The 12413-nt window shown below is 39.1% G+C and overlaps 1 protein-coding gene across 9 annotated transcripts in view; it reads left to right on the forward strand.

Annotated features, from left to right (window-relative positions):
• Positions 1-12413, forward strand: part of L3MBTL3 (L3MBTL histone methyl-lysine binding protein 3) — a 126467-nt gene that overhangs the window by 93158 nt on the left and 20896 nt on the right. For all 9 annotated transcript variants that reach the window (XM_023254347.2, XM_023254343.2, XM_023254344.2 and 6 more), the window contains one exon: positions 370-519. In XM_023254347.2, the coding sequence (XP_023110115.2) occupies positions 370-519 (150 nt within the window). The remainder of the gene's footprint in view (positions 1-369; positions 520-12413) is intronic.

Raw genomic sequence — 12413 nt, forward strand, 5'->3', positions numbered from 1 at the left:
AGTTTGAGCCGCACGTTGGGCTCCTTGTTGATAGCAAAGAACCTGCTTGAGATTTTTTCTCTCTCCTTCTCACTCTTTCCGCCCCTCCCCCACTTGCGGCCTCTCCTCTCTCTCTCTCTCTCTCTCTCTCTCTTTCTCTTTCTCTTTCTCTTTCTCTTTCTCTTTCTCTTTCTCTTTCTCTCATTCTCAAAATAAATAAATAAACCTTAATAGAAACAAAAATATTCACAATGTATGTTTAATTCTACATATATACATATGTAAACATAACAGTTAAGTTTTAGAGTTGTATATTCTGTAGCCTGTCACTTTAATTAAAGTATGTTCTAATGGATGTTCTAAGAATATGCTTTTCTTTTAATATTTTAGTGCTGCCAACTGTCCCTATTCAGAAATCAATTTGAATAAAGACCGAATTTTCCCAGACCGCTTAAGTGGTGAGATGCCTCCGGCTAGTCCATCATTTCCAAGAAATAAAAGGGCAGACACAAATGAAATCTCTTCATCTCCTGAAATCAGGTAATTAAAGTGATAATATTAGTGATGTTTAGAAGTACTCTGGTTGAAAGAGGTTTTCTATCTCAGATGCTGTGTACTCTGTGGTTATCTTTTCTTGGGCATTATTGAAAATGCATTTCATTTCATGTAAAATGGTGGAGATAAGTTGTTGGACTTAAAAAATAATGGAGAGTTGATACAAGCATATGTAAATCAGACAGGCTTTCTTATTTATTCATCTTTTAGTCACACTTTGGGGGTGTTAGAAGTTTGGAAATTCATGCCAGTTCATGTTTCTGAATGAACTGATCGGTATATAGAGCCATCCTTTATGAGGAAGATGTCCGATTTTTTGTGAAAAATGGGTGTTCTTTTTCATGCCCATGCCAAGTACTCGCATATATGTTATTGCTTTTAATTATTAAGATGTTAATTGTAGTACAGTTGACCCTTGAATGACATGAGGGTTAGGGGCACTGACCCCTTCCCCCACACAGTTGAAAATCCAAGTATAATCTTTGAGTCCCAAAGAAACTGAACTACTAATAGCCTACTGTTTACTGTTGACCGAAAGCCTAGCCAGTTATGTAAGCAGTTCATTAACATGTATTTCATATGTTATGTGTATCATATACGGTATGCTTACAATAAACTAAGCTAGAGAAAAGAAAATGTTAATAAGAAAATCATAAATAAGAGAAAATACATTTACAGTAGTGTATGTATATTTATTGTAAAAAAAAAAAAGACATGTATAAGTGGACCTGCTTAGTTCAAACCCATGTTGTTAAAGGGTCAACTGTATAAGCTCAGGCATTTAGTTTTGATTTCACTTGTAGAGTTGAGTTAGTATGTTTTAAGCTCTAAGTAAGGTCTGTGCCCTTACATTAACTGAGGACACTACTCAAAAAATACAAAGCAGGGGCGCCTGGGTGGCGCAGTCGGTTAAGCGTCCGATTTCAGCCAGGTCACGATCTCGCGGTCTGTGGGTTCACGCCCCGCGTCGGGCTCTGGGCTGATGGCTCAGAGCCTGGAGCCTGTTTCCGATTCTGTGTCTCCCTCTCTCTCTGCCCCTCCCCCGTTCATGCTCTGTCTCTCTCTGTCCCAAAAATAAATAATAAACGTTGAAAAAAAAAAAAAAAACAAAGCAGATTAGTGGAAAGATATGCCTTAGTACTTAGGTTTTGGAAGTTTCTTTTATGGAGTATTTTAAAACCTAAGGCTATGTAGTTTTTTATTGAAATATTTTGTAACTTCCATTCTTATAGATGATAGATATAGGTGGACATTTTAATTAATAACTGATTCTAAATTCACAGCAGTGCTGTTGGAGTAATGGCATTTCAAGTCTCAGTATTCTCAGAGAAAGCAATTTTATCCTCTGGATGGCGGGGGGGAGCTAATTAATTAATAACAAGAAGAGGATTTTTTGTTTTTACCCTTAAATCCATGACTAATGAAACATAAACTCATTTTACCCAACCCAGCACTCCAAAGTGAGATCATATCATATATAAGGAACTTTAAGACAAATAAAGTACGAATTCATATAGTAACAATTACAGATACAGAGTTCATTGATTCTGACTCACAAGATGGTGTTTTTAAGAGATGCTTGCAGACATTTTGATATTTCAACCTAAATGCTTCATTATGCATGTTTGAAAAAACAACATGTTTCAAAATAACACAGATTTATTTACTTGTTTAAATTTTTAAATTTCTTCTTTAAAATTCTTGAAAAAATTGGCTTCAGATTATTTTGGTTTTTCCTACTGCAGGCAGTCACTAGTTCTCCCAGCAATCAGAATGGCACTTGGTATTTTAGATACAAATGATCATGAGATGGCAACATATAGTAGGTGTTAATAAAAGAAAAGTTGTTAACAAAAAGTGTATCTCGTGGCTTGAGGGTGGTTGATTTAAGGTAGAATTAACAGGGTAAAAGTTAGCTGGCTTCTCAGCTGTAAGTGAATCTGTATGAACATATTTAATATATTTTTTTCATTTTAAAAGTAAATATAAAGTTTTCGGATTATGATTTCTTTAACCTGGATTTAGGGATGAAACAGGGAACTGTGCAATGCTAAGAACTAGTAAGTAGTTCTAGTAAGTACTAGTAAGTATTACTAAGTAGTAAGCCCTCAGTAAATGTTAGTTTGTATTCATGTTGCAAGAAGAATAGGTTACTTAACTTGTTGCACCATATAAGAACTGTAAAAGAGTAGGGGCGCCTGGGTGGCGCAGTCGGTTGAGCGTCCGACTTCAGCCAGGTCACGATCTCGCGGTCCGTGAGTTTGAGCCCCACGTCGGGCTCTGGGCTGATGGCTCAGAGCCTGGAGCCTGTTTCTGATTCTGTGTCTCCTTCTCTCTCTGCCCCTCCCCCCGTTCATGCTCTGTCTCTCTCTGTCCCCCCCAAAAAATTAATTAAACGTTGAAATAAATAAATAAATAAATAAATAAATATAAATAAATAAATAAATAAATAAAAATAAAAAAAAAAAGAACTGTAAAAGAGTAAAAGAAAGGCTGGCCATTTCTTTGACATTCCTAGGTTAAACTTTGAATACGGCATTCAAGACGATTCTCTTAATACCAGGTTATGTTCTCTCTTCTTTTCCCATATTCGTCGCTCACATGGATGGAACTTTTTATTCAGGTTTTAACACATTTTCTTTGCATCCTTGGTAATAATTCACCAAATTTGGTAGCCAGACTGCACTGTATTTTTTCTTTTAAATGCACTTTGGCCCAGCGGGAGACCGTTTGCATGCCTAGAAGATGACCCTGAGACAAAGATTCGGTTGCATGTGGTTTATTTGGGAGGTGAGGCAGACATCAGGAGGGGAGTGAGGAAGTGAGATGGAGAAAGGAAGACGGCCAGTGAAAGCCTTGTCATCTCACCGATGACGGCTTGGAGACAGCAGGAACGCGGGCCTGCTGCGAACACTCTGGGCGTCCGTGTAAAGCACACATCGAGTCTTCCCAGCATAGGGATGGAGGAGCTGAGCTATTTAAGCCCTGGTTACCTCCAGCCGCAGAGTGAGGCTGCCGGGGGAGGGAGCACACGGCGATTCCCCCAGCACGACTGTCCTGACAGCATCTGCTCCGCCATTCCATTCACCCGTTTCGGATGCCAGAGGGTCACCAGAATGAGTGCTCTGCTGGCATTGCTTTTGATCTGGAAGCTGACGTAGCAAGGCCAGATAAATTAACAATGTGAGGAACATGTGTTCCTTTCGTGCAATAACCTTTATTATTTATTTATTTATTTATTTGTTTGTTTGTTTGTTTATTTAGGGGTGAGTGCAAGTGGGGGTGGGAGAGAGGATCTGCAGCAGGCTCTTGGCTGACAGGCTGACAGCAGTGAACCTGATGTGGGGCTTGAACTCATGAACTGCAAGATCATGACCTGAGCCAAAGTTGGACGCTCAACCCCCTGAGCCACCCAGGTGCCCCGTAACTGTTATTTTAAGGGCTATTTCACAGGCTGTCTGCTCAGGCTGGGCCCATAGATGACTCGCTCCACAGCAGTAGCTCCTAGACTTTGCATCGGATTCCCAGAGACCTCCTCAGAATTCAGATTTGGGAGCCCAGGTCAGCCCATGAAGAATCTTCCGGGCTAGAGCCTAAGAGTCTGCGTTTAAAACAGTTCTTTGGAAGTCTGTCTCCCTGCTTGACACTTTCAGTGACTTCCTATTACTCCTGAAATTGAGACCCTAATTCTGAATGTGGCCTGCAAGGTCCTGTGTTGTCTGGCCCGTGCCCAGCTCTCCAGCCTTGTCTCTGCCAGGCTCCTTTTTAAACTTAATGCTTCAGCCACCTCGGTTCTCAGACATCCTTTCTCTCTGCCTAGAGTCTCCGTGCCTGCCATCTCCTAGCTGGTCTCTCGTTTTGCAGGCTTCAGGTTCACTGTCATTTCCTCGGGGAAGCTTTGTCTGCTCTTCTAGAGTAGTTCACGTTCCTTATCACATACCTTCACAGCACACATCCCGATGCTGTAGACAGTTTGTGTCGATACTTCTACGTCTGCGTGCTTTGCTTGACAGTAAGCTCCACAAGGGCAGAGTCCACGTCTTCTCTGGTCCTGAGATATCCTCAGCACCAAGCACGCCACCTGGCACACAGTAAGGATGCAGGGTGACCTTGAATCATCCACCAGCCTTCAAAGGAGACCTATCAGTTGTATGACCTAAAAGGCAACAGCTGTGAAATGTTTTTTGTTCTGGTGAAACACCTGCATTCTCAACTTTGTTAGATTCCCGCACCAGATTTCTGTGGGCTGATTATTAAATGATGAGATGAATCCCCCAAATACATACTGGCATTCTTTTACGAATGAGGCAGTGCTTCCAACACTGTTGTCGTTTTAACTCCTGCCTCACGTAGAAAATACCACAGAAGTGACGACGCTTTTATATGGCGCACCAAGGGAGTGAACGGGGCTGCCTCTGGATGACCAGATGGTGGCCTTGGCTTCTGGGAGGGCTACAGGGAACTTGTAGAACTCAGAGCACTTGTTCTCAGGGATTCACGGTATCCGAGCTGGGAAGCTCTGCCCCACATTAAGATGGCATCACCTTGAGTCCTTTTGTAGGCACGCTGAATATTTAGGCCCGTTTTCCTGTAGCAGTTCGTCAAATGGATGGTTGGGTTATGAGTGCATTCCCAGCGTGGAGAGTCTGCAGTCCTTTTCAGTTGTATGTTGGTTCGTCAGAAGTGTGAGGAGTGTGTTGTGCCTCGTGTTTTCAGTGGGAAGAGGTTTTCCTCGCTGCGGGGGCCAGGGGGCGGGCAGCAGCTCATCTCTGCCCTCACAGCACTCCTGGCAGCCAGATGGTGAGGCAGGGGCCTCCCAGTCCATGGCGGACCTTGCCTGAGGACTGGTAACCGTAACCTGCACGTCTACCGCTCGGTAAAAGTATGTGTACATCTCTCTGGATCTTCATAAAACCTATGGGTTTCAAACTTCGTTTTGCATCAGAATCATCAGATGTTCGTTAAAATGCAGCTTTCGAATGATCACCTCCAGAGATGCTAATTCAGGAAATGTAAGGTGCCAGTCCCAGTTCATTTTTAACACGCACACCCAGGAGATGGGTGCAAGTGATCGATATACTAGGTTTTGAGAATTATTACTGAAGATAAACACCTTTCTCTGGAGTAATAATTCAGCATGTTGCCAATTGGGGAACATCGGCATCTATCCCACATGGCTTATTCTCATGAAATCTGTTCTGCAGCTGCTTGTAATTGCCTTTCTAAATTAGGTGCTATCTCTATTAAAAATCATGGAATGTTTCAAGCTCCCGTGTTGTTTAAGCCTGCTTAGACATAACCCCAGAAACATAATAAAGCATGCTTTAAATATCTGCCAAATGCTTGTGTTACCTTGCAAGGCAAATGCCTGTCGCTAACCTGAATCCCCTGAAAAATTTCAGTCTGTTCAGTTCATTATAGGCCATTAAAATGGGTTCTCAAATTGTAGGACCAGCGTTTCTACTCAGAATTACATTGAGCAGTTGCAGGAGTTGCAACTGTTAATCTGATTTCTGTTTCGAGGCTGAATCAGGTTTACGAGTCACGCCAAGAGCTAGTCTGTCGCTGAGGAGCGCTTCGTTATACAGACTGGGAAACAAGCTGACATAAACGTGAGACAATAAGCATATAAAAATCTCTTTACTTTGCAGAACCGCAAGATCAAGGAGAATAGCATCAATTTGGAGCCAAAAGTCCTAAAAGATGACAAATGCCGATTAGGAATCTTTACGAACTTTGTTTTGCTTTCTGAGACTTTCTGAGCCCGAGGGTTTGGCGTCAGCAACTGGAGAGAGTCCTTTTGGTGACTTACCATTACCTGGCTACGGAAAGCCTGTTTCCCCTTTCAGTCAGTGGGCTTTACCAGATGTGGAGCAGGAGCTGTGGAAATTCAAAAGTATTCCAGCTCTTGGACATCTGAGTCAAATCCGTGCAGTTGTGAGTGCGCACCAGAGAGAAGCTCATTTTGGGTTAAAACACTCACAGTTGTTAGTGCCAACCACTGCGATGCCAGGGCAGCCATTCAAAGTGTAAGGTGTGTGACTGTGTCATTGTTGTATGCCTGCGAAGTTGCTGGAACAGTAGTGTAACAGGGTCTCATTTTATCTCCTCGAATGGCATTGATTCCTGACTCAGGAAACTCTTTTACATATAGTGGAAAAGCAATGACATCTGTTCTCTTTTCTATGGCAACATGAAAGTAAGGTAGGCTTGCTCTTCCTATAATACAGGGTCTTTATTCCATAATGCTCACCTTACTGGTTAGGGCTTTTCATTTCATAAGAGGATTGATTGATTGATTGATTGATGATTGCTGAATTGTTTTCCGGAGGATTTTTCCTTGGCATTTTGGTAACATCCACTGTATTGATTCGTTCTATTACTTTTCTTCACCAACATATGTTCCTTATACTAAATAATAATTTAATAGGCTTATTAATCAAAATGTTTTATTTTTAGTCATTAGATAAATAGTAGACCATGTTTACCTCTCTTAGGCCATGTTTATGAAAACACTATTAAAACAACTGCTAATGTATCATCTCAAAAGGAATGAAATCTTGCCATTTGCAACTACATGGATGGAGCTAGAGTGTATTATGCTAAGAGAAATAAGTCAGTCAGAGAAAGACAAATACATGATTTCACTCATATGTGGAGTTTAAGAAACAAAACAGATGAACATAGGGGAAGGGAAGCAAAAATAAAAACAGGGAGACAAACTATAAGGATATCTTAAATACAGAGAACAAACTGAGGGTTTCTAGCAGGGTATTGGGTGGAAGGATGAGCAGTAAGGAGGGAACTTGTTGGGATGAGCACTGGGTGTTATGTTTAAGCGATGAATCACTAAACTCTATTCCTGAAATCATGATTACACTGTATATTAACTAACTTGGATTTAAATAAAAGTAAATAAATAAGTTTAAATTAAAAAATAAAAACCACTGCTAATGTATAATCTCAAAAAGAACTTAAATTTATTTATTTATTTATTTATTTATTTATTTATTTATTTATTTTAAATTAATGTTTATTTATTTTTGAGAGAGAGAGACACAGAGTGTGAGCAGGGGAGGGGCAGAGAGAGAGGGAGACACAGAATCTGAAGCAAGCTCTAGGCTCTGAGCTGTCAGCACAGAGCCCCATGTGGGGCTAGAACTCACAAAACACGAGATCATGACCTGAGCCAAAGTTGGATGCTTAACTGACTGAGCCATCCAGGCATCCCAAAAGGAACTTAATTTTAAAGACTATTTGGGGCACTTGGGTGGCTCAGCTCAGTCAGTTAAGTGTCCAGCTCTTGATTTCGGCTCAGGTCATATCTCTGGCTCGGGTCATGATCTTACCATTTGGGATGACAGTGTGGAGCCTGCTTGGGATTCTGTCTCCCTCTTTCTCTGCCCCTACTCCCCCCCCTCAAATAAAGAAACCTAAAGTAAAATAAAGACTCTTTATTCAAATCTTAACATAGACATAAAAGTTTTAATCCCGCTGGTTTTATTTGCCACCTTTTCTGAGTTGAAGATGGTAACTTCTTTGTCCTGAAGCTGTGCACGCACACACGCTTCTTCAATTGTAGGAGGCATTTGGAGACCGTTCAAGTACTCTTAGGAATCGTCTAAAGTACAAACCCTAAGATTCTCTTTCTCTGATTTTTTTTACCTGTGAGTGACCTCGGTCCAGAAATTTAAAAAAAGCAGAAGAATGCTGGGGGCATGCAAAGAGACCTCCTTTTCACGTCCAAAACAGAAATCCCTACATTTTTTATAGCTCCTGCTACTTTCCTTGTGTCTCCTCTCTTACTGGGGAGTACAGGTACTTTTCAGCTCTAACAAAACCCCTGTGCGACTAGAATGAACTCTGCGGAGAGAGAAGGCGGGGTTATTTCAAGCTAGGAGCCAAACCAGACTCATGCTGGATTTAGAGAGATGGCTGAAATCCCTGAATTGAAGCAAAATCATCGGTTCACATTTTTTTCAATATTGTTTTTTTTTTAACTTACTGGGGACTGACAGGCATAATTGGCTAGGGATTGTTTTTAAATGAAAAATAAACAAACTAGAAATACAGCTATTTGCATTCACATGCCATCCTCTTACTGTGTATTTACCCTTCTGATGTTTGTTTTGCTAATATTACTACAAAGCATATTTAGAGTAAGATAGACGGCTAAAGCATGACACGTTAATTACAGAGAAAAAGAGGATGCTGACTCATAAAGAATACATTTTTTCACTTGAGTGGATTCCACTGTCTTAATTAAAAGCCTAAAGAGTGTTCTTGAGTAGGGTTTTACCTATGATTGTATTTCAATTCAAGCTAAAGAAATGTTGAAATACATTGGTTCTCCACAGTTCTAAAATCTCAAGAGAAATTGCTGTATTCCAGGTACTTTTCTAGGTGTTTTGAACCTACGTTAGCTCACTTACTCTTCCTAGCACCTCACGTGGGGTAGGTGCTATTATTACACACCCATTCTACAAAACATAGAACCTCTCTTGGTTGCAGATTACACAGCTAACAGTAAATAACAGTAACAGACCTGGATTACAGTCTGTTACTGGATTACTGGATTACTGGATTACTACAGACCTAAATAGCAGACCTGGATTACAACCCAGGCAGTCTGGCTGCTGTCTGGGTGGTAACTGTTACTCTAAAAGCTAGTTTAAAACTTGAAGCAAACAGGTTACTTAAAGAAAACAAGTGACAGTAGATAATTTTATCACCAAATAGAAGTAATTGGTCAATAGTGGAAGCTGCTGTGTGTGCAGCACTTTCTGTCCATTTATTGAGTCCTTAAAATGCCTATGAGGACAAGGATGGATTTTCCTCATTTTACAGTTGGTGCAGCTGAGAAGTAGGGAAGTTCAGGAACTTGCTAGAGATCGTTTAGAATTAAGTAGCACAGCTAAAATTGCAGCCAAGCCTGTTCACTTCCAAAGACCATACGTGTACCCACGCTTTCTCCGTGTTACGATTCACTACCCCCATGCCCAATCAGCTTGTACCTCCTTCCTGAATAAAACTGTTGGCAATAGAAAGTGTTGATCAAGAGGAGAAAATAGAGGAGTTTTTATGTAGAGCAAAACAGTGGTATTAAAATACAGCAGAAAAATATTTTTGGTTGTCTTTTTTTTGAAGAAAATCTGTCAAGAAGCATATCTTGTACCACGTTCCAGAGAGTATTATGTTATCACAGAGCGTGGATGTTCTACTGTGGAAGTACCTTGTCCATAATTGGAAGACCTGTACAGCTAGAATAACTTTGTGCTTAGGAAACTGAATCCTAGATCAAGGATTTCATTCTTGCACAGAGAAAGAGCTCCATCACAGCACCTAGTCAGTCAGAATTAGCAATGAAAATCCTAACCTTGTAGGAGAGAGAAATACTGGTTGCCCAATTGAGAAACCAATTTTTATTTTAAATAAAATACAAAAAAAATAAGAATAAGATTCTTCATGCCTGACATTGTCAATAGGAGACTGATGTACTGTATTCTGGAAAAATGCAAGGGTAGAAACCTTGACTCTACTTCAAGGTAATTGAATTTAATTGTGGATTTTAGTGTCAGTAAGACCTGGTATGATACTTGCTCTACAGATTTGGCATGGACTTCTTTAAGTTTCAGTGGTTATAATGTTAACAGAACCTTCTTACAGTGATTGTTATGAAATATTGGACATAGGAAGAGCTCAGCCAGCCTTTGGTGCATAGTATGTTCTTAAAATTTTTCTTATTATTAACTTCTTCATTTCTGGATGTGCTTAATTAGGGTTCTGTTTACTTCAGTGGTTCTGTTCATCCATTTATTTTATAATGCTTGTTCTAGTAGACTGCTCAGATGACCCCACTGCCCCACCCCTCCAACTTTTTAGCTAAATGAAATATCATGTAGAACCCCCAAGGGACTTTTAGTCATTTTTAATTTTAAGGAATTAGCAGAATCAACATATTAAGTAGAAATAAAAACATCCAGTAAACGTTTCTTCTACAGGCCTTTATTTGAACTGTGTTTGGTAAAGATAAATATTCATGTTTATATATTCCCAAGTTTTATATAGGTTCAATTCAATGAAATATTATGAGTTAAAGTAGGGAAAATGGAAAGCGAACATCCTTCTATAATGAAGCAACATAAATGATGTAAGAAAATAGATAGCTTCCATTTTGCTTCTGTTGGGACGGATTATGGCAGATCCAGGCATGAAGAAATATTTTGGGTCAAAGGTCTTATTTTCTTTTTCTCTCTCTATGCTCTTCTAGAAAATGGTCCTTTTCTTACGTTTCATAAAATAAATCATTGGCATTGTATTTGGGCATAAGAATACAACAGAACTTTCTTCATACTTAAGTCTTATAACTTCATTTTAATAAAATTTACTTTAAGGAAAACTGTGCTTTATTGAAACCACAAAAATGTAAAACTATCATTAGTGGGCAATTCTGATCAGGAAAGCTGAATTACTCAGAAAATTCTGAGACTTAATGTTAACCTTTGACCTCAAAGCCTAAAGACAAAGAAGTTTGTCTTATTTTTTTTTCTTTTTTTCCTTTTCACAAACCATTCGTTAAAACTTTTAGGAAATCTACAGTAATGTAATTGGGATTTTTTTTATTACTTTGAAAAATGCCAATTTTAAACTATGCCACAGCACTGTATGATTTTCTTCCTAATAAATATTAATATAGTTATGCACAAACAACTTTTTTCAGTGGTCACAATAGATAGCTAGTGGGATAGATTTATGGACTCAAATAATATTATTTCTAATTTAGCATAAAACAAGTTTAGAAGATCACATAAGCTAATTTAAGCATAGTAAGCTGACTTTGGCATGTTCTAATTACCAAGTATAACTTTAGCACAGTCTTTACAGAGAAGGCAAACTTTTCTATTATCATTTCAGTTAATGTCCTATCTGCAATCATCAGTGGTATACCTCCTCTCCCAACTTTTATGGAATAAGAACCTCTATGTCTTTTAATTCTATTACTCTTGGGAAATGATTTGTTTTTATTTTGTAATAACAGTAATTCTTCCCCATTCTCAAATAAGCAGTATTCTTTAGCATTTGTGATAAGTTGTTTTTAGTATGAACTTAGCCAGGGAGTTCAGATCTCAATGAAATTTTACATGTGTCACTGGAAATGATCTTTCTAAGAAGTAGGGAACATGTATTTATTGCAGACTTACAGTGTGTTAGCATCATTGTGTTATCACCGTTCAGCTAGAGAATGAAATTAGTGCCTTTTTAATTAAGACAATACAACTTCTTTATATTTTGTTGGGACATTTGGTTTCGTGTGTATTTGCCTTTTTCTTAATTAAAACTTAACAGAAGTATGATCAGGGTCTTTAAGAAACTCAGGATATATTTATAAAGGTAACAACACATAAGAAACAATACGACATAAATATAGAGTATTATAAAGCATTAAAGTGTGTAAACCAGGTATCATAGCCTAGATAGTTCAGGAAATTGGAGAGTGGGATATATTTTGAACTCTGAGAATGGAATAGATTAGGTTGAAAAATTTCAAATACTTCAAATTTAGCTTTAAAGAAAATAGAGTTAGTTAGTCTGTGCTTAGTTCCCTTTAACGCCATTTTTGTCCCTGATTTAAGGATAAAGCTCTGAATTAAGATTGTAATGGTTCCATTCCATTTTACAGCATTGTTGGGATGTTTAGATTAGCATCAGGTCGTTCCTGGTCAGAAAGAGTCGGAATCAATACAGCCTACACATTTGACCTGGTTAAGCCAGGAAGAGCTTCCCAGAATTGAGTTTGCTTCTCCTGGGCCAGTCTCAGTGTCAATCCCAAATCCCAGAGCTAAGGTAGTTTGTATGCTACTTGATTAAATGGTAGGGGT

Source organism: Felis catus, chromosome B2 (genome assembly GCF_018350175.1).
Source record: "Felis catus isolate Fca126 chromosome B2, F.catus_Fca126_mat1.0, whole genome shotgun sequence".
Taxonomy (NCBI): Eukaryota; Metazoa; Chordata; class Mammalia; order Carnivora; family Felidae; genus Felis; species Felis catus.